Here is a 27219-nt window from a genome sequence, read left to right on the forward strand (position 1 = left end):
CTATTCACCTCACCTAATAATTCTCCTCACTGGTCTGTCCAAAACAGCACCACATTTACTAATGAGTAATCTGTAATATCCAGTTAATGTTGTGCTTCTCGCTTTAATTTTGAAATGGAAGTTCTCTCCACCACTGTCATCCTCCAAACCATCTTAAACACATGGAATTTGAATGAAGTAAAGATCTGATGAAGTCTCTTGCATTAATTAGCTAGGATTTATGTTTTAATACTTGTAATGATAATTATATGACTAGAGCTGAAATGAATTGTATGTATCATGTCTTATTTCATGCGGGATTCTCATCACTGGGAGTTGGTATGAAACAACCCTTTTACAATATTGACAGATTGCTTGTTATGTGTTGGCCTTGGCAGCAAGTACTTGTAAACCTGCGAAGAACTCCTTACACACACACTCAGACCATACATGCTGTCCGAGCAATCTAGCAAGATCAGTGCTCTTGCTAGATGCCATAAAGCTATAATGAGGACCAAGCAATTGTATTAACTCTCAGAGTGGGAGAGAATCGATCATCATGATGATGATAATGATGGATTAATCATTACCAAAATGATTATATAATTTACATTCTTATGCCTTCTTGTGTCTTGCTCGGGATTATAAAACATTCTTACCATAGTATTTGTGCAGCTCTTCGTATAATGACCCCACGCAGCAGGATTTTCTGGAGGCTGCAGAACTGAGAGGCTACCTAATGAGGGTTAAAGAAATAAGTTTCTCTCTTCACTGTTTTTCATATGCCATTGTATTATGATCTTAAATACATTTAAATAATTTTTAGATTTATATACGATTTAGGATTTTACATGCTAGACTTCCACAAAATGATTCAAATTAGTAAATTGAGATAAAAAAAAAGAAAAATGCTTTGAAATACTACAGAGAAAAAAAGGGAACCGGAAATTTTATTCAATTCAACTTTCAACTTTATTTATATAGCGAAGAAAAAGAAAGAAGCTCAGTGTATCAGGAAATGTCCCTCAGCAGTCTAAACCTATAGCAGCATAACTAAGGGATGCTAACCATCCCTAGCTATAGGACTTATCAAAAAGATAAGTCTTCAGCCTAGTCTTAAAGGTGGGGAGGGTGTCTGCTTCCCTAACACTAACTGGGAGCTTATTCCATAAGTGAGGGGCCTGATAACCAAAGGCTCTGCCTCCTGCTCGGCTCTTTGAGACTCTAGGAACCACAAGTAAGCCTGCAGCCTGCGAACGAAGTACTCTACTTGGTATATAAGGAACAATGAGGTCTTTGATATATAGTGGTGCCTGGTTGTGGAGGGCTTTATATGTAAGGAGAAGGATTTTAAATTCTATTCTAGATTCAACAGGCAGCCAATGAAGAGAGGCTAAAACTGGAGAAATATGATCTCTCCTGCTGGTTCTGGTCAGGACTCTGGCTGCAGAATTCTGGATCAGCTGAAGGCTTTTCAGGGCATATTTAGGACAGCCCAGTAATAGAGAGTTACAGTAATCTAGTCTCGAAGTAACAAAAGCGTGAACCAGTTTTTCTGCATCACTCTGAGACAGAATGTCCCTAATTTTGGCTATATTACGTAAATGAAAGAAGGCTGTTTTAGTAACCTGCTTAATATGTGGGCCAAAGGACAGGTCAGGGTCAAATATTACTCCAAGGTTTCTCACTGTAGCACTGGAAGCTAAAGTAATGCCATCCAGGTTCATTACAAAACCGGAAAATTTAGCTCCAAGTTTTTCAGATCCAATGAGAATTACTTCAGTCTTATCTGAGTTTAAGAGGAGAAAATTTCTAGACATCCAACTCTATGTCTATGAGACAATTTTGTAGCCTATTGGGCTGATTTGTTTCATCTGGTTTAAAGGATAAGTATATTTGAGTATCATCTGCATAACAATGAAAGTTTATTCCATACTGTCTAATAATTTTGCCTAAAGGGAGCATATATAGCGTGAAGAGTATTGGTCCAAGTACTGAACCTTGAGGAACTCCATGACTTACTGTAGTTTGTGAGGAGGACTTGTCATTAACATGAACAAACTGAAGTCTATCAGATAAATATGATTTAAACCAGCTTAACGCTGTACCTGTAATTCCAATCACCTGTTCTAGTCTTTGTAACAGAATGTTATGATCGACTGTATCAAATGCAGCACTAAGATCAAGCAAGATAAGTACGGACACAAGTCCTTTGTCTGAGGCCATAAGAAGGTCATTAGTAACTTTCACCAATGCCGGTCTCAGTGCTATGATGAGCTCTAAATCCTGACTGAAACTCCTCGCATAAATTATTTTGCTCAGGTGGGCATGTAGCTGAGCTGAAACTATTTTCTCCAGAATTTTGGACATAAACGGGAGGTTAGATATAGGTCTATAATTTGCTATCACCTCTGGATCCAGAGATTGCTTTTTAAGTAAAGGCTTGATTACAGCAGTTTTAAATGATTGTGGTACATATCCTGTCACTAAAGACATATTGATAAGATTTAGTAGTGATGTATTAATTAAAGGGAAAATGTCCTTAAAGAGGCTCGTTGGGAGAGGGTCTAAGATACAGGTGGATGGTTTAGATGAAGCTATTATTTTAGTTAATTCAGAGGGTTGGACAGGACAGAAACTATTTAGACACAAGTCAGATCCTGGTTCTAAGGATGCTTTGGAGACTACAACAGGCTCAACATTATAGGTAGAAGGAAGAGTATTGTGAATTTGATCTCTAATAGTGTCAATTTTATTCCTGAAAAAATACATGAAATCATCACAGCTAAGTGAGAAAGGAATACATGGCTCCACAGCGCTCTGGCTCCTAGTAAGCCTAGCTACAGTGCTGAAAAGAAACCGAGGGTTGTTTTTGTTTTCCTCTATCAATGATGAATAATAAGCTGTTCTTGCCGTACGTAAGGCTTTTTTGTATACAATTAAACTTTCTTTCCAGGTTAAGTGAGACTCCTCTAGTCCTGATGAACGCCATCTGTTTTCCAAACGCCTTGACGCCTGTTTTAGAGCTCGAAGCTGGGAATTAAACCAGGGAGCCTTCATAATCTTACCTAATTTCTTCTTCTTTAGGGGGGCAACATTATCCAAGGTTGTACGCATTGAAGCTGTTATAGTATCAGCATGTTGATCAATCTGAGCAGGAGTAAGGCTTAAAGGGGGACTCTCAATCATGCTAACACATGGTAGAGGTGAAAAAATTGATTCAATTGATTGTTTAAATTTTGTAATATTATTGTCTGATAAACATCTACTATAGTAGAATTTATTTTTGGTCAGTGAGTAATCAAATAAAGTGAATTCAAAGGTTAATAAGAAGTGATCGGACAAGACAGGATTTTGAGGAAATACTTTGAGCTTATCAGTCTCAATACCATATGTTAGAACAAGATCAAGAGTGTGACTATCAGAGTGAGTGGCACCATTGACATTTTGTGAAAACCCAATTGAGTTTAGAATAGAGCTAAAGGAAATGTTTAAACTATCATTTTCATTGTCAGCATGAATATTAAAATCACCATGACCTTATCAGTAGTCAGCACTAACTCAGACAAGAGATCAGAGAATTCGGTCAGAAACTCAGAGTAAGGTCCAGGTGGGCGATACACTAATGCTAAAAGGAGCGGTTTCTCCATTTTGGATGAGATAAATTTAATGTCAGGAATTCAAAGGATTTAAAGTTAGTTTTGTGCTTAGGATTAATTAAAAACTCTGACTTAAAAATAGCTGCAACACCTCCTCCTCTGCCTGTAGTTCTAGGAATGTGAAAGTTTAAATAGTTTATGCATGCACATCTATCAATCACAGATATATTTCGAAGTAGCAAAATAAGTTCAATTAGTTTAAGTAGTTGTCATTTTAAATGTCACAGGATCTCTGCATTTACACCTGAGGTAGTTTTTCCACGCATTTCAGTGTAAAAAAAACAAACAAAAAAAAACCAGTAGCAAAATTAAAGACAAACTTGAAAAATAGGGGACAATCTTTTTCAGAAATGCAAATAAGGGGGGCGCTTGATGGGCAAAATGGCAAAAGTTCAGTCGTGTGTCTTTAAAGTCGGAAAAATTGAAAGAGAGAGTAAAAAGCAAAATGTCCTCTGCTTTATAAATCTGTGAGGCTCCCTGAAAATGTGAAAGGAGAAACTTTATTCATTTATTTATTTATTAGAATGAATTGTAATTAAAAGCACTGAAATAATTAATATCAATAAGGCTTATCAGTTATGACAGAAATGTAAAAGAAATTTTTATAAAGGCCTTTTTTAAATTTGCAAAAAAACCCTAAAACATCTTCTAACATCCGGCTTCTATGTTCAATGATATCAGAGTGGCTCCCCTACATCCTCTAAGCCATGACTGGCCACCACAACTGTTTTTTAGCACCATGCTTTCAAAAAGGCGAGAAATAAATTGTTTCACATGGACAATGTAAAAATGAATTAATCCTGCATAGCACATCCAGAAGCACACCTGGTAGGCTACTCTGCTGTCCAACATGGATGTAGCATGCAGAGTACAGCAACTAGAAGAGGAGTGGAACTTAAACTTTGTAGGTTAAGCCCATGATAAAGGTAAAGTTTGGATATATTCACACTGCTGCTGTTTCATCTGCTTTAGACAGATTTGTTTGGCGCAGTATAAACACCACTGCACTCTGATGTAAACCAAAAAAGTGCAGTTTGTACACAAATCAAACCAAAGGAAAGTATGAATCTCTCAGACTCTGCCCAATCGGACCCCAGACTATCCTGGTCCAGATGCCCCCCTTTGAGAACATCCGACAAGGTTATTACATGTGGAGTCCGGTCAGAGGAAAGGTAACTACTGAGAACTTGCTTCCGACCTTGCAAGCTGAATAGTTTTTCCTGTAAAGATATTGATGATGAACAGCAAACGTGATGTTATGTGAAGTAACTGGTTGTAATGCAACATGTTAGCATATAGCATTTTGACCCTTGGTAGCACGATGGCTACATATTTTGTTGGGGAAAAATTGAATCATAGTAAATTGGTTAGTATAACTGGGTTTAAAGGGATTTAAAACTCTTTAAATATGCTACCATTGTTGTGAAAATTGAATGTTTGAATGTTTAAACATGCAGTCATTGTAGTGGCTTCCAGAAAACCTCTTTCTATTTGTGATATAATTTGTATATGTTGTGTTGATTGATAAATACAAAACCTTAAACTTAAAGCTGATCAAAACAGCAGATCATGTATTTTTGAGTTAGTTATCTTGTGATGGGGTTTGAGTACTACATTTGTTCGGGGAAAATGCACATTTACATGATTATTTCTCTTTCCAAGTCTATTATGCTCCTGTGACATCATTACCCCCTGCAGTCTGCTACGTCTGTCCCATGGTTGTCATAACAACTGTCACCAGGATGTCGGTCCCCATCAAAGACAACAGTTTCCTCCTCCAGGTTCAGCATCCCCATTTCTGCCTCTCTTTCCCTTTTTTCTACTGTTTTTCTTCTTTACTTTGTATTTCTATTTGTCTCCTTTTTTGTCATGGGACCGCTTTCTTCCCACCAAACTGACAGTTTTTTTTTTTATATATTATTCTTGGTTCACTGTCTTTTAGGATGGCACAGACCTTACACAGATATATTTTTATTGACCTCTTATATAACTGTGTGTGTGTGGATGTGTATGTATGTACATTTACCAGCTGTACTGTTGCCATCCTTTAGTAATGGATTGAGTCTACGTCCATCTTTTGATATTAAAGCATTATTTATGTGCCAGGGTTGTTCACATTTGGTCCTCGGAGGCTGCTGTACCTTACGTTTTCAGTGTTCCCTGCTGTAACACACCTGAATCAGATCAGTAGATCACCATGTTTGGGTATACTTGATGTCAAGCTGTTAAGTAAAGCAATTTACTTTCAATCAGGTGTGTTGGAAACATCCCACACCTGCAGCACTGTGGCCCTCAAGGACCAGAGTTGCCCCCCTCCCCTGGGCTAAGCTATATGGTGAAAAGTAAAATAGAGCAATGTTTGAGCCATGACTTTTTTTTTTTTTATTTGATTTGATTTTTTTTTTTTTTAAATAATAATTTCAGCTTTCCAAAACAGTAACAGTTCTATTAGCGTTATACATGATATACTTTTACTCTTTTATTAATACATTTAAAATTGACTAATTCTGTATTATTTTACAGAACACTGTTTTTTCACATTTTTGTTCTTAGCACTTTGTGTGGCATCTTAGTCCTGTAGCAGGCCTGAGATACATTCAGCGAGGAAAACACATTTATGCCTGTGATATTATTATTGGGGATGTTTTGTTTTACTTTGCTTTTTAAATCTGTTCTTTATACTATAATTAACAGTATTTTTGAGCGTGTGAAACTTGCTGGTTTATGATTTTCATATTACTATTTTCCTGTTGCTTTATATTTTTATATATATATATATATATATATATAATATATATATATATATATATATATATATATATAATATATATATAATATACATATATATATATAATATACAAATGATATTATGGCTAGAAGATAGATAAAAGTTTAAAAGACCGTTTTCTATACATGTCATAATGAACCAGCCAGCTAAGGTGAGACTCTAACGGGGAAGTTGTACCCACAAATGTAACCATTCTCGCTCTGCTCTTATTGTATGTGGAAGTATCAAAACAAATATAGATACAATATCAATCAAAAGTTTGGACTTAAGTCAATTTTATTTTTACACTAATGTGAGTTACTTTTAGTTTAGCTTCATTAATTTTTTTGAAAATCCTGAATTATTTGATGGATTTATAGGCATTAATGTTAGGAAAGTCGTCATGACAAAAAGTGGCATCCCAAATGGCTGCAGCATACATTCGGTTGTCTTACATACAGTGTTGTCTTCAGAAAATAAGAGTAAAATTGTGCTATGTGAAGACATCACTTACGTTCACTCAAAATGAAAATAAATACCATCTTCCAAAAGTAACACACTGTCAGAAATGTATTATTGTCAGTAATGCTAACAGTATTATAATGATGGAATCATTTGTTAGATTATCATTTGCTGAAACAAATAACGACATTTGTTTTAAAGCTGTTATTCACACCAGTGGTTGATTTGTTTGTGTTGCATAAAAAAAAAAATCAACAAACCTGTGACGGGGAGAAATAGATCCTACAGAAAATCCTTCCCAATTTTTAATATCTATTAGTTTTGATTTTACAGCCCAGCGTATATATCTTTATAATAGGGCTCATAAATGATGTATGAAAGTCACTTTAAAAAAAAAAAAAAAAAAAATCTTTAAAAATTATCTGAGTGTTGTGGTCCAGAGAAATGTGTCCAACAGAAAACACAAGCAGACCCTTAAAATGTCGGGAATATTTGCACAAACTGAGCCCGGAAGGCTAACTTGACACTGCTTGTATGGTCATTTGTCAGAAAAGTCAGTGAGAAACAAATTGATCTTGATGCTGAAGTAATACAAGGTCAGGAATGTGTCTTTCCACTTGGGTTATCTCAAGGCTATCTTGCCTTGTTATGAGATTTAGTGATATTTTTGACCGTGCATGTATGCATATACACGACTCCAGAGAGTATGAGAATAATAGTCTGTTAATTAGCTCGTTGCTCCCCTGTCTGTGTGTAGGCGTTGCTAAGCAGAGCACACTTCTGTTCAAGCTGAAGAAAAACAAGTAAACATGTTTCCTCCTACAAATGCTGCTGACACCCGGTGGTTTAATCAGCGATATGATGCATCACCTTGGATGTTTTTTGTCATCATGGAAAAGCATTCTTATGCAAGTAATTCATATATCTTTCACTTGAGATACACACTCAGATGGAAGAAAAAAGGTAGTAATTACAAGCAGCATAGTAACTTTACAATCTTCTCTGTTCAGAATAAAAACTTTGATCAAACATTAAATCATTCATCTATGTGAAAAATTGTTGCTGGTTTTAGAAAATTGACTAAAAACATTACAGAACTCTGCAGATCTTTATATCTAGATTTTTGCTATTGTGTTTTTACAAGATGTCATCAGTAATTTTTCTTAACCATTTGTCCAACTAAGGGTCCTGGGGAAGCTGGAGCCTATCCCAGTAATCACTGGGTGAGAGGCAGGGTCCATCACAGGGCCAACACAGAAACACTCACACTCACTCTCAGACACAATTTAGAGTGACCAATTAAGCTAACATGCATGCCTTTGGACGGTGGGAGGAAGCCGGAGTACCCGGAGAGAACCCACACATATACTAGGAGAACATACAAACTCCACAAAGGAGGGCCACTGTTTGACCCTCCCCCCACAGTCAAGGCTCAAACCAGCAATCTTGCTGTGAGGCCACAGTGCTAACCACCGCGCCACCATGCAGCCCAAATTGGACAGTAATTTAGAAAAAGAGCACCTAACAGTGATGCATTTTCTCTAGAGAGACATTCCCGAAGTAAACTGGTTCAAACAGAGGTGTAAACTTACCACTATGTGAAGAGTTTTTACATTGTTGTGTAATAAAACAGCCTAAGTTGAATTCAGTGGTACATGTAACTGTATTGAAGCTAATTGTTTCATTTTACTAGTTCAAAGGAAGTGAACTAGTACTAGTACTTTTCTGATTTTATTGTGGGAACTGAATATTATTACAAAGCATTGCTCCACACTGACCCATGAGAGAAACTCATGGGACTGTTGTTTTAAATTATGTTTATAAAGTTGAAATGTTTTCCCAAGTCTGTGTGGATGACCGTAGAATTACAGATAAACCAGCAACACCATAACTGTGATTTATGATCTCCACCCTTCACTAATTTTTAAAGTTGTGCTTGAAGCATTAAATAAAAAGGCTTTTTGTTGTAAAAGTGTTGCTGTAGTGACCGAAAATTTGTTCTTAATGTTTAAAGCTTTGGTTGCTTTTGGTTCCATTTCTTTTGCTTAGAAGCAAAAGAAATGGAACTTGCATAAATCATACAACTCTTACATAAACTTTTTTATCCACAATCTAATTAAACAGACTTTGATTATGTCCAATCTTTGGTAAGTTAAATAAGTTTTAATAAAAATGACCCATATTAGATTCTTGAACATCTTTGCCAATATTGTTTCGTTTGCATAAGGAGCATCATGACACATTTCATAACATCACCAGTGTGTGTGTGTGTGTGTGTGTGTGTGTGTGTGTGTGTGTGTGTGTGTGTGTGTGTGTGTGTGTGTGTGTGTGTGTGTGTGTGTGTGTGTGTGTACTTGTCTGTTGGTGTGTGTGTGTGTGTGACCTGATTAGGGGTGGCTCTGAGTGAAGTGTGGGAGGTGATACAGTAACACCAGCTGGTCTACATACTGACTCACCAGTATGCCACATCGTTCTGTGCGTGTGTGTGTGTGTGTGTGTCAAAGAGAGAAACAGATTTTTTGTGTGTGCTTGCACAGTATCAGCTAACAGGTTGAGTTATTTCCAATAACTCATAAGAAAACCACCTGCCCTCATGGCTTTGAATCTGTTCTGAGACCAACTTAAGTTTTTGTTTCTCATTCTGAAGTTGCTGATGTTGTTTTACACTCTGATGGTGAATGTCCCTTTTTAGCAACAATCACAAATGCATCGATGACGGGAGTCTGTGGTGTTCTGAAGAACCACATGACCCAGGTTTCCATCGCTTCTTTTCATTTGCATTTATGAGACATGAATAAGAAAAGTCAAAGGAAAATGAAATTCTTAAACACTTTATATTTTGTTGTTTTGGATTTTGTTGTTTGTGTTGTTTTGTTTCTCCTGTAAAGAACAGCTGAACAGCACCACTAGGAGGCAGCTCTCCTCAGTAAGAAAATAAGCCGGGCCTACAACTCAGTCGGTTTCATAGGTTTCTCTTATTTTTACAAATTTGGTACTTTGCAGGGACGTCTTGTTTCAACCGGTTTTAGTCACCAATATGACCAGTTACCACAAACAAGATAAATGGGACGTATCACCATTTTAGCAAGTGAGACTGATTTACAACCGTTTTTAGTGTTTTGCACAGCTGTTTGTGACTTACGAGGTTGTTCTTTTGCCTAGGCGTCACAAGGGTTAAGAAGGTCATAGGGGTGGAAAAACACTCAAGTCCTCTAAAGTTGTGCACCAGTTGGTTCCATGTATTCTATAATGAGGCACTATATTTACATCCCAACACATCCTGAAGGTCAAGGTTCTGCTCTTGAACCTGGAAGCAGCAGCTGAGAAAATATTCTCAGTTCAGAGGCTCTGGTTGATCAGAACCTCTGAGTTTGTTAAAGCTGAAACGCAAATTTAAATCACCACAAATCTGTTTAATATCTAACATGGCAAGAGAATTTTGTTAAAGGTCTAATGACATGGGATTGATCAGTTTCCCATCAGTGTGAGTGTGGGGTTTGAGTGCTGTGGAAATAAAACTCTTCGTGGTGACTGGGTGAGACTGGAAATCAAGCCACAGTTTGCTGTGCATTTAATCAGTGAAAGAATTAGTTGGGAACCGTCCTGACATAGTTGGGGCTTGATAGTGAGGGATAAGCTAAAGGATAATAAAAAAGGAGCCTTAATACTTCCCAAAATCAGCTACAGCTTGTCATGTTTTCAGACCGAACGGAAGCCAAAACCAGATAATTAAAGAGCAGTTTAAGATACAAAAAGAAATCTGAGTGAAATAAAATAAGTCGAGAGGCCTTTTATCCCTTTTTTACTCTGCAGATTACATAGATATCTATTTTCCAACAAAACTAAGTCCCTGCGTCTCTAATTGTTCTGGTAATTAAATGGTTGCTCACGAAGGTTTTTGTATTTTGTTTTAGTTCTGTCAGTCTCCTACTAAGAGCTTCGATTATTTTTTTTGTTCATTTAAAGGCAAATGAGATTTTTTGTCTGAAATAGAAGTAGTTTAAATTAATGGAAATAAAAGTTTACCATGAACAGTATTATTTTAACTGGGTGTAAACAGTAATGAAAGGTGCTCCTGAGTGCTTGTTCTTAGTTTAAGCTTACAGGAAAACTGTTGCTGTTGGCAACTGTTTCATTTTTAGCTTTGATGGCCAGAACTGATATTTGCAACATTTTGTTTGTTTTCAGTGCTAAGCATAAAAGGAGTTTAAAACTTTGCTGAGAGACGTCTCATATATTGCAGTGAAAACTGTGTTCCCACCCTAATTTGTTCTTCCAACTAAAAGTCACTGTCTTGAATCTTGTACGGTTTGAAAATGTTCAAAGCAACATGTCGTGTGTGTGTGTGTGTGTGTGTGTGTGTGTGTGTGTGATCAAATCTGAAGGCAAATACAGCAAATACATATTCATTGGCCATCACACAATTTCTCCAGGCTGTCTTTAATATCTCGGACTCCGCACGACTGGAGGCCTCCTTTTCAAAGCTTTTCGGGTTGTAATTTGCAAAAAAAAAGAATCCAGAGAATTTCGGTCCCTGCTCTACACACATGACCAGTTGCTTCATGAAGTGTTGATTATTCAGTTGTCTCTTAAACCTGTAACCAAACTTTCGTTAACTTTTGAGTCTTGCATTATGTTTCATTTGTATTCTGTGAAGCCATAAATGTAAAAAAGTATATTTCAAAGCAACATTACAAAACAATATACAGCTGAAATTGCAGTTTTGTACCATTGAGATCCCTTTTACAGTCATTTTTGTGGTTGGTTCTTTCACACTTTAGATTGTTTGTGGATATGACATAAATGCATATACACAGTTCAACACAACAGATCAGCCTTTCACCTTGAACTAGTGGTCGAAAATACTAGAATTATTTAGAATATATGTAAATTGTCAGCATGTTCTATATGTTGTATATATTATCTGTAAAATCAACATCAAATGTTTTACAATAAACGGAAGATAACAACAAGAATATGAAAATGGGGTTGGACAGACGGGGAGTTTAGTGTTTTAATTGTCAGTACCCTGTCAATGTTTTGTGGTTTGGACCAAAGCTCCCATTATATATTCTGCTAGATCAAACTGCATCACTTCTACCTCCTCTCATTTGAAAAGAAAAGTAAATTACACAAACTTCTACACACACTCACATTAGTTTGAAAGCTTGTTTGCCTAGTATGACCAGAGGATGGAGGTACATGCTTCATATTAGTTGTTGTTATTCAGTAAAAGAAGAAAGTTTGCCAATAAGGAAATAAACTGAGTGTGGTTTTCTTTAGTAAATAACTTTAATGTCTAAAAGTCTTACATATATGTGGGAAAATGCTGGTCAGGCATATTATTTTGCTGTTTGCTGACTAAAACATCTTGTAAGTCTGGCATTTTGGACATGCTGTGCCGACTTGTTTCTATTCTGTCTAATTCACATAAAATTAGCTATGTGCAGAACTGAAATGAAACTCTTTAAGAGACTTCATTACAATGAAATGGTCTTATGTTTGCAGGGAACTTTAAACTATTGTGATGAAAATCAAAATAATAATTGCATGTTTAACATCAGTGCTCTGGTGACATCAGATTACTTTTCCCAGAGAACAAGCTTAATTCTGACTGCATGAAGGGCTGACGACACAGTGTGTCCCACATACTGCATAGGACCACTGGAGATGATAATCATGTTTTTCTGAGATGGTTAAAGAGTTTTATTGGTCTTGACCAGATAGTGGGAGTCAGTATGAGAATGAGCTACCAGCAGTCTTACACACAGTAAGTTTAATCTCTTTTTCTTGTGTATTGTTGCTGTTAGGTATAGAGCCTCCATGTAAGACATAAATTCATATATTTGTACAGCATTCATGTTGCCTGGACTGAAGCATCGTCAGTAAAATTTAAGTTTGGGCAGCTGTGTTGTGTTTTTTTATGAAGCTGATTAAAAACCTGCATCTTTAATAATTCAGAACTGAATGCCAATGAATACTTTCACACGGCACTAAAAAGTCAGATATAGGCAAGCGTTACACGTTTTTACACCACTTCGCCCAGTTCTGTATGGGCGAAGTGGTGAAAAAACTGATTATAAAACACACATGAAAGATTTATAGCTGTAGTAAATGGTAGGAAGGATTTTTTTATTTTTTTTATTTAAACTTATGACAGGAACAAGCTGCTGTAACTGGCTACCACTCGTACGGCACCATCTTGGGGGGAAAAAATAAAGTTTTAAGAAGGAGACAGTTTTTGATGTTTAAAAGCATAAAAAATGAATATATATTTAACTTTTTGCAAGTAAAGTTTGTAAATATTTGTTACGTTTCTCTTCAGTTGAGGTCATTTTCTATGACAAACCCTGTGGCTGATCAGTTTTATTGGATAAACCTTTAACTCTAAACCAAGTGAATGATTTCTAGCCTTCAATGTCAAATCAGTCGCAACATAAAAATGTAGTTAATGTGGCTCAAAGACTATCTCCCGCTCTGCCTTTCTCTCCCCATCTCGGCCTCTATTGGTCAATCTGGGTTATGTAAACAGTGAAATGTGAGCTCCTCTTCCTCAGAGGAGGCGTGGCTCAATAACAGAACTGTGGTACTATGGCAAAGGTGATTCTTCATGAGGATGCCTGTGTGAGCAAATTCATATGTTGCCAGGCAGGCTTAGCTCCATGTTGCTGCTGTCACCGCCTCCTCTCCTCCCCCACCTCCCTATTTCTTACTCTGCTCCCCTCCCCCAGGCTTTCCAGCATGTAGGTTAGTAAGTGTAGTCATGTGAGTCAGGACTCTGACCTTCCACCCTCCCTGTGTGCATGAGTAAAGTGATCTGTGAATGCCAAAGTGGGTTTAAAGGGGTCTTTTGGTTCACAGTAGTGTTTTAAATGATCCCCTTCCCTCACTGTCACAGATTTTCCTTATTTTTTCATTTTAAATACTAATGCAGACATATTTGTTGCATCTGTTCTGTTTTTCAAATGCAGTCTCCCATATAACATCCCTTTTTTCTTAATCCTTGCTTTCCTGTTCTCACACTTTAATTCCTCTACTTTCCTTTGCCTTTCTCTCATCTCATCTTCAATTTCTCACTTCATTACAGTTTTGTGTAATGATGTGTTTGTGCTCTTCATTTTTCTTTGGTTTTATCTCTGGCTGCTTTACTCACCATTGCAGGTATAAATTGTTTCTGCTTTAAGGTTTTACTGGAATGTCATGTTTGTGGTTGCTGTTCTGATGTGCTGTGCAATGATGTCTTCTGCAGCCAGATGTGGATTTGAAAGTGCCTGCCCTGACCAGAAAGCAGTAGGTACTGCTTGAATGAAATAGAGATGAATGTGTGGTACCACACATTCATCTCTATTTCATTTTAACCTTTCATTTGAACAATCTTCCCAATATTTCTTGTAATTTCTTAGATTCCCTCCAGTCACAATTATCCTTCATCACCTTATTCTTATCATTTTTTCTTGCTTGTTCTGAGCGCATTCATTGAGAGGCTTAAATGGTTTTTTACTTATGTGTATTTAACTCCTTTATTGTGTTTCCCCCCCACATCCTCATTCAGTTTTATTCATATATTTTTCTCTCATTCTTTGCAAAGATTTCTTTTAATTTTGCTGCTTGTCATTTGTAAATTCGCCTTATTTTACAAGACAGCTACAGTTAAATGTCCCCGGATGTGCAAAATGATAGCTTCAATAAACTAACAGGCTGAAGTTTTTTTCAAATTTTTTCCACTCTGTTCATTTCGTTTTTCCTCCTGATCCTCTCACCATCCTTTCCTCCAACCTCCTCTTCATCTGTCCATCTCATCCCAGTTGAACCCCATTACCTCTGTTACCTAAGGCAGCTTCTCTGTAGTGGGAGTGGCTTGTTGATATCACACTGGTTCCTGTGTCAGTTGGCAGAGGGGGAGGGTAGGAGGAGAAAAGGGGAGGAGGAGGTGGACAGGAAATGCAGCACAACTGGTGGAGGGGGAGCTGCTACACACGACGCACTGAGGCTGTTTTCAGCGACTCATTGTTTTGTAATTGTCCCAGTGGCCTTCTGTCCTCACTACAGTGCCGGTTTAACTGCGAGACGAGACTGCATGTTTAGAGACTCTCTCTAACACACACACACACACACACACACACACACACACACACACACACGTTCACATGCTTGGTTCAGTTAGGGCAGAGTAAGGAAATGATAGCTGTGTAAAGAAGGAAAAAACACCAGCTGGAGTAATATTCCAATAGTCAGAGTAACAGGAGACATGGATTTCTCAACAGCGTAGGAGACTAAAAACTTTCAGCCACATGACATGGGTGAGTAGCTGAATATGTCTTCTTTTTTTTTTTTTTGACTGACTCGTGTGTATGTCTGCTTTTTGGCTCAATGGCAGGGTTTTTTTTTTCTTCTTCCTAAAACAAAAACAAAAAAACCCTGTTTATTCCAATCTAAGTACAGATTTTATCTGTTATCTTTATTTTTAAATATGCAGACATGAGGGGGTGGGTTCCATCATACTGACCTATATGTGGTTATCGTGGCAAGTCTTTAGCCAGGGCAACGGTAGCGCAGAGCTCAGAGGTTTCATAAGGCATATTATGAAATAGAAGCAGAAGAAAAAAAAAAAAATCCACTCACTTCACAGGAGCTTTCTATTTCTTGTGACTGGTGATACTTCTTAGACAAAAATGTCAGTCAGTGGATGAACTTCATCAGTATTTCTCCCGTTCAGTTTTGATAAGTTTTCATTTTTACAAATCAGATTGGCTTTTAGTTGTTGAGTAATGAGCCGTTTATTTTATGAAGTTTTCACAACACTCTTCCTTCACATCTGGATAAAACTGTTACAGCTTGGGTTGAAAAAAAACACAGGAATCAAACTGATCTGCTTTCAGACACAGTGCGCTACTTAGAAACTGTTATCAAGTTGGCACTTGCCAGTGATAAAGAATCTGTATGTCAATAACCAACAGAAACAGACTAATAGGTTTATCTTATCGAACCCAGAGCTTTGGGAGCTTAAAAAGCATGTAACAAACTAATTCCACATCCGGAGCCTTTTCTCATATTATGTTACCCCATAATGTAACAGTAGCCTCAAATGTTCTTTAACTCTGCAAGTTTCAGAAAATGGATTCTCTATATTTAAAACTTATTACACTTTTTTACATTCACAGACATTTTACTTTGCTATGTATTGATTAAAAAAAGACATTTAAAATGCAATGTTTTCTTGACAGAAGTCTTACAACTATGTGTTGTATAAGCTCATCGTCCAAGTACAAAAGGTTTTTGTGACTACCATGGTATGCAGAGTTATTTAAGGTCACTTTCTTTCTGGTGTTTCTGGTGACCTTGACCCAGATTTTACAGCTGGTTTCTGTGATCTACATGCTCCCATGACAGAGTTAACAGGTGTCTGAAACAGTTGCATACACGTGCGCAGCACACAGGCTCATTCATTCCAGAAAGAGAAAATACCATTTAGTAGATGTTGGTTTTGTATAAAGGGGACACTTTTTGCCCTATTGAACATGTGTGACATCTCATTAGTCTCACCACAAGTAGGATTTTTGCTCACAGCTACTTTCTGTGTGACATATGAATGCTTTGGGAGGTGGTGGTGTATGTTTCAGTGTAAATTAATGCCATCTGATCTTTGGGCCAACATACAAGTAGTTTTGATTCAAATGAAGCCGGATGCCTTTACTGACTATCACATACATGAACAGCATGAGCGTGTGGGTGCTTACTTCCGTACATGCTCTGTGCTCCTGCATGTGTTTATGGGGGTGTTTTCTCGCTCTTTTTTTTTTCTCCTTTTGAAAGCGAGGAGGCCTGCTGATGTATGAGTACCCCCTCAGCAGGGCCCCAGCTCCAGCATGAAGGGTTATGTAAGTTTTCATCTGCCAACCCTCCTGCCTGTCTCTGCTTCACATTCACATTGTTATTGAGTAGAGAGGAGCTCACAGAGTGGTCTGCCAGTTGTCAGTGAGTCAGTCAGTCACTGAGGCATTCGATTAAAGCCCAACCAAATATAAAATAAGACTTGGAGGAGACGTAGAAAAACCTCTTCTTCATCTCTTTAAGTTGTCTAGCACTTGAAAGAAAAAGCGACTTTGAGTGTGGAACAGAGGCAGAGGAGACCAGCTCTCCCTTTTTCCTGATAACCATGCTGCTTCTGGACGAATCAGAGTCATTTGCAGGTAGGTAACGTTGCTACTTTAATCCCGAGCTCAGTTGATGAAGGAAAATGAGAGGACAATTAATCAGAAGTAAAAATATAAAAGGTAAGGAGGTAAAAGTATTGTTAGAGGTTTTAATTTGAGATTAGGAAGTAACGATACACAGAAAGCTTAGCAGATTATAGTTTATCTGAGGAGATGGTAATCATTACTCCTCTGCTGCAGTGGTGCTTTCCTGACTGCATCCAGCTTGCAGAAAAGCAGTACGAGTCGAACCCAATAACAAGGTGAATGTAGGGGGAGGAAATATTGAATATCTAATATCATGACAACAAACATGGACAGGTTTTTAACCTCAGAAGTTTGAAGAAGCTGCAGTAGTGGTTGACTAATGCTTGTTAAGTTACTTAACGTTGTTGTGTAACATGCGATCCATACCCTGTTCAGCATGGATCGTATTTCTGTCTTCTCTGCCTGTTTATCTGGTGTCGTCATATTCTCCATTCTCTCTGTCACTGCTGTCTATTCCTGCTCTCTTTGTTTGATTCTTTACTTTTTTGGTCCTGCTTTCATTTTTCTGCCGGTCTCTGCAACTCATGGCCATAGCTTCTCTCTCATGTTGTCATCTTAGTCCCGCCCTTCCATTGGCTGCTCGGACTGTTACTTAAACTAGTGTCTGTATCTGATTGGTGGATCTGGGAAGGATTAGGCCATGCTGGAAATGTGAGCATGTGGGGGAAGGAAAACATGGTTCAATAGAGCAATAGGTAAGGGGGGTAAGATGCGTGAGGCAACAAGCAAGCAAAGTGCTCCATAGTAGTTTGAGTGCATAAAAATAAATGTATTAAGATGTTTTTAAATGAGCGGCATACTCAATTTCCATATTAATTTTGTTTGCAAAGGCGAGATGTTACACTGCTAAATAGAGATTTTTTTTCCTGCATTAAGGCAGACCAAAGATTTTTAAAGAAATGCAGCTACATACAATTAATCTAAAAACTTCTATTAACTTTATTGTTCTTCTTTATGAATGCATTATAAATTTACAGAGTAAAATTATAAATTAAATACAGTTTATATATATATATATATATATATATATATATATATATATATATATATATATATATATATATATAAATATAAATATAAATATAAATAAATAATATATATAAAAGCTATTAACATAAACCACAAGTGTTAAAAGATGTAATGCCAGAGCAATTGTTTAATAACCTTTGTTGAATACCATCCATCCATTCTCCAAACTCTCTTATATTCCAGTGTAGTGTGAGAGGCAGGACAGACTTTTGGACAGGCTGCCAGTCCATCACAGGGCCCACACAGGGAGCCAGACATCAACTCACACTTACGCTCAGAGAGAAATTAGAGGAGAAATCATTTAACATGCCTGTTTTCAGACTGCACAAGGAAGTCCTATTACCTGGAGAGAGCTTGCACAGACACACGGTTTGATCCAAGGATAAACACCACATCACTGTGCAGCCTTTTTCTCCCATACCTTTGAAAAATGATTTATTTTTTTTATATGCTTATGCCTTTAAAAAGAAATGTATCTTGGGTTTCTTTTGTCCCTGCCAGTCACGTCTTTTTTCAGATTGTACAGTTTTTTTTCTCACAGATGGATCTTCTTAGATAACAGTGTCTTCTCTCTGCTAATGGGCTTTTATTCTTACGTCTGAAATGCATTTGTCCTGATGTCTCTTCATCGGTGAGTGCTTGTGTCTTTGTGTTAGCCCTTATTCAGTTATGCACACAGGTTGTTGTTATGTAAGCAGAATTCTGCAGCCATTTTTTTGTTTTGCTTTTGATCTCTTTGCAGCATCTAATGGCTTCAACTAGTTTTTTTGGTGCAAACTTTAAAGACACATTATGTAACTTTCTGACATTAAAACTCCATGTTCCAGACTTGTATGATGACAAGGTGACATGTATCATGTGCATTTCTGGAGCTACTGCTACCCAGCAATGCTCTGAGGCTGAGAAACCATATTATACAACTTTTTCATCCGGGACGCTACGTGACGTTGCAGCAGAGTTTATCTTCACACTCTAGAAAAAAACCCACTGGCTGTTTGTAACACCCAACATCGCTGATTCAGCAAAGAAACAGAGGAGATTAGAAGAGAGAGAGGGACAAAACAAGAGTCATTCTAAGATCATGTTTTGCTGGCTGGAGAGAGCTAACAGGTCAGGCAGGATGCAAGATGGATGCTGAATTGGCTGTCGATTGGGGGCACGTAACAGGGTGAATGGTAAAAGATCTGTACTGTGCCTTTAAAAAGTATTTCTGTTTGTTTAGTGTTGGTTCTGCACCAACACTAAACAAATTTGGTATTAAATTGGAAGTAAAAATTAGTTTGGGGTTTTAAACTTGCTTTCGAGTGCAAGAATCATCTTTTTGCATTCTCCTAAATTCAGAAATGTAAATAAAATAGCATTTCTGTTTGAGTTGATTGTCAAAAGTCTGACTTGTTGATATGGGCTTTGACTCAGAAAAACACACTAAGCTGGACTGAGATCAGACCAGCTACATTGTCTGGGCTTATAGTAATATTGTTCAGGTGCAAAGATATGAACTTAAAAACTTGAATTTGTTTAGGCGCCATTTTTAGGCGGCACAGTGCAGTTTGTGTTGTGTTTAAAAAGTGTTCACATGGATCCTGCAGTTTCTTTATGTTCATAAGCCTTGTTTAACTCATTGTGATGCTGCATCATTGACTGCCTTGTCTCCCCTAAAATGAATAGTAATAAGTAGCAAAAAGATTGTAGAACACGCTTTTCTCTCTCAAATCCATCATAAACCATGTATGCTTTTACATTATCCTTCAGGCAAAGTTTCTCCATCGGTGATAAATTGCTTTTTTTTCTTTCTACATGAAATTTACTACAGTGGTTGTGCAGAAGTTGTTGTAACTCTCGAGTATATTTGCTGTTGTTGTTTCTTGAATTTGCCAATATATCATGGAAAAGAAAAGAGAATAAAAAAATGTTACATTGAATTAAATTATGTAAGGACAAATTAGACATTTTTAATTCAGTGACACTTCTGCAGTACACTTGCTGGTTGTAATCTTCTTATTTTGGCATGGTGCAGTTGTGTTTGGTCTCTGCAGATGGGACAGACATAGTTGGTCTCGTTTAGGCGAGTGCTGACAGCACTGTAGCTCAGGAGGAAGAGCAGTTGTCTTTCAACTGGAAAGTTGGGGGATTGATTCCAGGCTTCCCCTAACTATGTGCCGAAGTGTCCTTGGGCAAGACACTTCACCCCAAGTTGCCCTGATGTGCCTATTGAGCTATGAGTATGAATGTAAGTCGCTTTGGATAAAAGCTTTTGCTAAGTGACTGTAGAATAGAATCAAATCTGACTGTTTCATTTCCACCTCTACCATTTTTTTCTCAGATAATGTAACAGGTTTCTTTTTTTTCTCCTTCAGGTAAATTTTCTTAGTTTTAAATGATAGAGCAATCAGACACTTTCATTCACCTTGTACACCCTTCAGTCTACTGGCTTAGTTTTCCTCCATCTGTTTGTCTCCTACTTTTCCTGCTTTTCAGTGTTGCAGATGAAAAGAGCTAAACCCTCATGGACAACTGCTATACTATTTGTCCAAATAGATCTTTGTGATGTCTGCATAAATATCATTTTCTGGCTTGCTGCTGAGAAGTTGATCCTGATCCTGCTCCATGTCTTACTATCTGTAGCTGAGGATGATGCCAATTACATTTTTATTTGAATTCCTCATAGAGGAAATTAGGAATCTTTTCACGTATAAAGATATTTATTTACTTTTTTATGATGTGTTGCTCCTATTTTCTGTTCACAGTTGGACTTTGTGCTGTACCTTTAGGCTTTTTTTTTTCCAACAGTCATGACCTTAGTTTTACTGTTTCAGCTTGGTAGTGCAGTACAAAACACCAGCTACGCTAAAACTTTTCATAAGTGGAATTGTTTATAAGCTTCCACCTGTTCTTCATCCACTTTCAACATCTGGTAAATAATCTGTTTCTTTGCCGAGTCACCGGTTATAGCAGCTAAACTTCTGCTGTTGAATTAACAATAGCTGTGATTCAGTAAAGTCAGTGCAGCGTAAATTAACCAGCCTTTTATAAAATCAGGCGAAAGTCCTGACGTTCACTAATGCTTTCAGTCATCATAATTTTTTAAAAAGCCTTAGACCGTTTGATTACATTTATTTTAGTTCATAATACAGACATCGTAGCTGTCTACTGATGGCATTATAATGGGGTGTATTTTGACACATTTTCTAAAGGTTTTGAGTAGGTGAGATTTTCCAACACACATTTTATAACATTTTATAAGCAGTACTTTGACAAAGCCTTAAAGGATACAGTATGTTAGCTGGCTGCCTCTCTCTTCCCGTATCCCTCCTCTTCCTCCTCTTCAGCAGCAATGACACACTGCCCTACAAAACAGCCGTTCTACCTCGCCTCACCCCTCTGGTGATTTCTCTTACTGCAGCTCTTCTCTAGCTCTCGTCTTTTTTTTTTTTTTTTATTCTTTTTTGAACGTCTGTCTCAAACCACATAATCTTTTGTATGACGCACGCAGGCGCGCTCTGCCAGCGGGAGGGTTTCATAACTCACCTGCCTCGCTCTAATAAATCCGCCTTAATAACTAATTTAGGGCAGTGTGTTATGTAAAAGAGGTGAGTGTGTGTCAGCTTGTGCGCATCAGTGTGTTGTTTGTTTGGTCATGTTTCAAGATCTGAAAATCTCAAGGAGGTTTTATTTTTTTCATATTTAGATATTTTTGTCGTTCCCTGTTTTAACCCAGTTAAATCGTGATATTTAACCGAAGCGGCCTTTCTAAAGGATTTACATCTGAGTAAAGATAAAATTTTACTTTATATCTCAAGAGGACTATTTCAGCTTTATTTTTAACGGTTATATCAGGAATTGGTGTTACTACCTCAGTCTGGTGTTGCTAATTCTGACCGTTGTATTTCATCAAGAATCTTAATTGATTACTTTAATTTTTTTATATAATTTGAGGAAATAAATGGAATTGTTACATCCATGAAAAATTTGCCAATATCAAATGGAAATATTAACCAAAATAAAACATATTTAAGCCATATTCCACACCAGACAGTGGAAAATATATAAACATTTTACTGGAACACATTAAATAACACTAGTAAAGTGCCTAAATGTCCCATCTATGTTTTTCTCCAGCAAACCTGTTGATTTATTGACTTGTTTATCTTGCTATCACCATTACACCCATGGCATATTTCCTGAAATTTGGAAAGCAGCATGACTGAGTGAAAACGTCTTTGCAAACAGCCGAAACAAGGTGGGAAAATCTCCACACCCGACAGTGCGCTTGTATGAGACGCAGTCTTCTTTCATTATGTTCTTAGAACATCCCAGCAAGTTTTTCTGAGTCTGCCAGTTCTTCAAAGTGTGTTCTGCGTGTTTGTGACGTGCCGCATCTTTGAGTGTTTACGCAGACAGGACGTGAGGTTCATGAGAACATGCTGGTTGTGTAACAGCCAGAGGCAGCAGTTACATAAGCGCCCCTACTCATACGACCAGCCTCAGCGGCAGCGGCCTGTCTGGTCAGAGGCAGTTCTCTGCTTGAGTGAGACTGAGACCTTTTGAGCATGTGTTAGTGAGGAAGCTTATCGCCTCATTATAAAAAACTGGTTGTACTATTGTGCGCAGCAGCTTTTGGAAGCTCCTTCTGGTGGAAATGAACAAGACGTTTTGTACTCTGTACCTCTCAGCTTTTAGAGCAACCTACTGACCTCATTAACACATTCAGCCTCAGCCCATCTCCTCCTGCATCTTGTTGACCCCTTTTATTGACATTTTCAGTTCGTAGGGTGAGCTGCTGCAAACTGTCCGACAAAATAAGTCTTCCTGTTATCTGATATCCGTGTTTGTTTTGTTTTTGCTGAGAAACTTACTTTTCAATTTAAGTCCCGCAGAATTAATGCATGTATTTTTGTCTTGTGTATTTCTTTAACTTATATCTGTTTTTAAATAAAAGGAAATAGATGTTAATGTTGAGAGGATGGAAATGAGAAAAGGGAAAAGAAGGCTGTAGATGAACAGAGAAGGAGGATGAGGGGGAAGGGATTAATTAAAGTTCAAACAAGACATTGAGGAGGAAGATGAAGAAAGATGGGAGAGGGAGGTGTGTTAGTTGGGAGAGTCAAAGGCAAAAAATTATTTTTTTTTTGTGTTATATTTGTAGATTTTATACACCCCAATAAGTGTAATCATGATAGTTTATCTGAACAGTGTTTATGAATTAAGAAAAGAACAGGAAAATCTACTGCAAGAAAAAAAAACTGAGTAAATGTCGGATTATTTTACAAAGAAATGTTTGAATTCATGTAAACTGAAAAACCTCAGACTAGACAGAAAAGATTAAAAAAAAAAAAAAAAAAAAAAGGTCACCTGAATTTTTAACACCTGACATAAATACCATCCAAAATCAAGCTCATAAGGTGCTGATGTTCGGTAGTAACAGAGTTATACTCGTGAATTGATTCTCTTGACGCTCGAGGAGGCAAACAAGCTGCACTCTCACTGACTTTTCATGACTCAAATGTTACACAATTTTTAATGTTGAATGAACTATGAGATACGGAAACGTTTTTCATTCCCCGCAGAGAGGGGGACAAAACTCATTTACTTTTCTCCTTGAAAATGCAGAACTGAGACTTTGGGATGAAATGAAAGGATAAATTTTAATGCTTTGTTTCAGTGAATTCTGTATCTTCCCAATTGCTGTGTACTTCCTGGAATCTCCCATCTGTCTGTAATAGTTGAATAACCAGATGGTTTATTCTGTGTGTGCATATAAAATGTGTGACATGGAGGATTCTCCTCTGACTATTAATGGATATCTGACGTTATTTCTAATCTGCTTACGTAGGCAGCAGTTCTAACAGGGGACAGCACAGACAGGTTGTCTGTGCTGTCTTTTATCTATTTATCTGATTGAATTTTGATGATGAGGTCAGTGTAAGATACAAAGAGACATTAAGAACTGGTTTGTTTTTCTATATAAACATATATATCTATACATACACATTGTAAAAAAAAAAAAAAAAAGACTCTGGTCCTTGTTTTGTCTTTTTTTTAATAGTTCAAAACACTTCCTGGAAAGGAGGTAAAGTACATGGTGCCACACATTTCTCTGTTTGCTCTCAGCTGTCTGCTTTCACCACATACCTTTCGGGTGCAAATAAATCTAATGCGGGCGATGGATGCCTCAATCCTACATATAAATTAAGCTCCAAATTTCAGAGGTGAGGCTCTTTTTAGTTCTGCTCTTAGCATTTTGTAAAGATTGTTTAAAAACTGGAGTTTTTTTGCTCATTTATCCATTTGTTGAGAAAATCTTTATTTGAAAAGTAACCACGGATTGCAACATATTTTTATTCTTGGCAGCATTGCCACTGCTGTTGGTAGAAATGGGGTTTTAGAGTTGAGGACAGAATGCCTATTTTAGGAATGGTGTTCATATAAAAGGAAATGACATGTTGAACAAGCAGGATAAAGACACATGCAAGTGGTTGTGTATACATATTATTACTGTTGCTTTGTCTTGATATGTCATAAATGTGACATGTGATTTTCATCATGACAAACTTGTGGGAGTGCTGTTGCATACCTGCAGTGCTGTGATTGGCAACACAGTTTGAAGAGTTACATAAAAACTTAACAGAGACATGGCTGCAGTTATATAACTTTGCTGTTGCAGAAGATGTTTCTCCTGCAAGACCACTTACAGACACACATGTAGACATACACTAATGCACACAGCTACACACAAACCACAATTTAGTTGCGTTCTTTTGTGGCACTTGTCTTACTTGTGTTTGTTGTGTTGTTTGTATATGAAAGCTGAGTGTTTCTCCAGCAGGGTGTGTCCAGCTGAACAAATTAATGGTTTAGAGAACTTACTGTTGGTACTGTTTACTCTGTGATGCTTACAGACTCCTGATGAGTGTATCATCAAGGCACTCAGATACTCTCTGCTTGACGTATTAAAGGTTGATCTTCATCCAGTTTTCAGACTTTCGTTCCATTTCTGTTGCCTAGAGATTATTGCAATTGTTTTGTTTCCTCCTCCAGCTGGCATGGTTTGTGCAGCACCATGTTAGTTTTATTCGGTCACCTAGCAGCAGTCAGTCCTCAAGATCAAATTTTCCCCTTATGAACACTTCTTAATGAGCTGGGCAGGTCTCCGATGCTGGATTTAGAGTAGAATTTTAGCAACATGTAGCTGCTCCAGTTACAGTGTGTGCAGCCACAGGTTGTTCTGGACTCTGCAATGTTTCCAGTCTGATAGATAAAAAAAAAAGTCGGTGAAACATTTAGGTTAAAGTCTAGATATCTCACAAAGATAAATGTAGTTACATTTACAAACTTCAACACTTTGCACAAACTGCAGAGCTCAACATATTTCCAATGTAAAAGGGAAAGAGACAGGTCTGTAGTCTGTAGTCTTCTCCTTTGGGTTTGCTTGCTTTTTATATCAACTATTAAATGTAAAAATGTCCAAACATTGTTGAAGAATCTTCTGGTGCTATTTTTGTTCTAATTAACACTGAAGGAAATTCTGCATTTCTGTATTTTCACTGCTTTTCCATCTAAAACACAGAAGCCATGTTTGCACATTTTGTGTGGCTTTATCTTTTAAATGTTGCACCTGTTCACGACAGCAGTATCAGATAACAGCTAACTAAGTTGATGCAAAAAAGAAATGGGACTCACTTTGTGATTAGCCCAAAATCTTTGCTGTCTCCTATAGACTGTATATAAAAGAGGCCTATAGTGTGTGCATACAAATGGATTTGTTGCTTCCCTGGTGATAATGTTAATAATGTTCTGACATGTGGTTGCAGTGCTTGGGTTACAGCCATCACAGGGGGGGGAAGATGAATATAAACATTCACATTTTGGGAGAAGGTGCCAAAAAACTGAAGGTTAATGTGTAAGAAATTGTTTATACTGGTTTAAAATGTCATATGTGCATCTGTAGATTTTGAGTCTTGCCAGTCTTGTGTAAATTTTTCCTTTTTCCCTTTATATTATATTTGATTTACTTTACATGATTCAAGATAGATATTCAGTTTCTTGGGTCCTCAGTGGGGAGCACTGAGCAATTCATCAGTTATATAACTTAATTTTGTCCATTTGTGTGAGAGTTGTGTAACCTGGTGGGTCATTATGCGGTAAGATTCTCCCCATGGTGAGTCGCAAATGTGTGTGTACATCTTCCTGTAGAAGTGTGATTGTGTGTGTGAGGCTCTCCAGCCACCATACTGCATTTTGACAAACACAAGTTGTAGCTGCTTGGGTATCAATGTACCTATTCTATTCCCACATCTGAGTTCTTTATCTTGACATCAGCATCACTCAAAAAGTTAAGAAGTTAAAATGGATTTTGACTAAATTTGTTAGGAAATCTTAGAACTGGAAGAAGGAACAAGTGTTTTTCGATTTTTGCAGGATAATTTTGTGATTGGCTCATCAAACTAAATATAATGTCCACAATCATTTGGCAAAATAAATAAATAAATAAAATCGAATGTCTTGGTCACAGTTTGCACTCTGCATGCCTGTAGTTTTTTTTTTTTTTTTTTAATGCAGCTTTTATCAATAGTTGTTGATATCAGCTACTTACCTTGTTGCTTTAGCACTTACATACAGCATACGTATGATGTATCACATAGATGTCCGCATTTAAGGAAAATAAATGCCAGTCTGAGCCACATTTTCCTTTTTTTTTTTTTAAACTCATGTCACAGCCACCGTCTGGTCTACAACTCCTCTAAGATTGCTACATTTATATGGTGAAACCATTAAGTGGTAATTCAATGCTTGGAATCCGCCTGCAACTTTTGCTAATCTGTTGATCATCTGTATAACTGCAAACCACTCTTCCATTTACTGAAGCTGGAATAAAAGCAAACATGTGCTTCTCCTGCGCACTTTTCTTGTAATTCTGTCTTATTTTTTAAGATTAGATTAGTCTGTATAACAAGACTTTTAACCATAACTATTATGTTTACTTTGATGATGACGATATAGCATGCATATATATATATATATATATATATATATATATATATATATATATATATATATATATATATATATATATATATATATA

General features: G+C 37.2%; 1 protein-coding gene across 1 annotated transcript in view; it reads left to right on the plus strand.

Annotated features, from left to right (window-relative positions):
• Positions 1-16818: 16818 nt before the first annotated feature.
• Positions 16819-27219, plus strand: part of LOC306755070 (helicase ARIP4-like) — a 33177-nt gene continuing 22776 nt past the window's right edge. The window contains exon 1 of the mRNA XM_079239317.1: positions 16819-17057. Coding sequence (XP_079095443.1) covers positions 17024-17057 — 34 coding nt within the window. The 5' untranslated portion in view covers positions 16819-17023. The remainder of the gene's footprint in view (positions 17058-27219) is intronic.

Source organism: Telmatherina bonti, assembly GCF_933228915.1.
Source record: "Telmatherina bonti genome assembly, chromosome: 4".
In the NCBI taxonomy this organism is placed as follows: Eukaryota; Metazoa; Chordata; class Actinopteri; order Atheriniformes; family Telmatherinidae; genus Telmatherina; species Telmatherina bonti.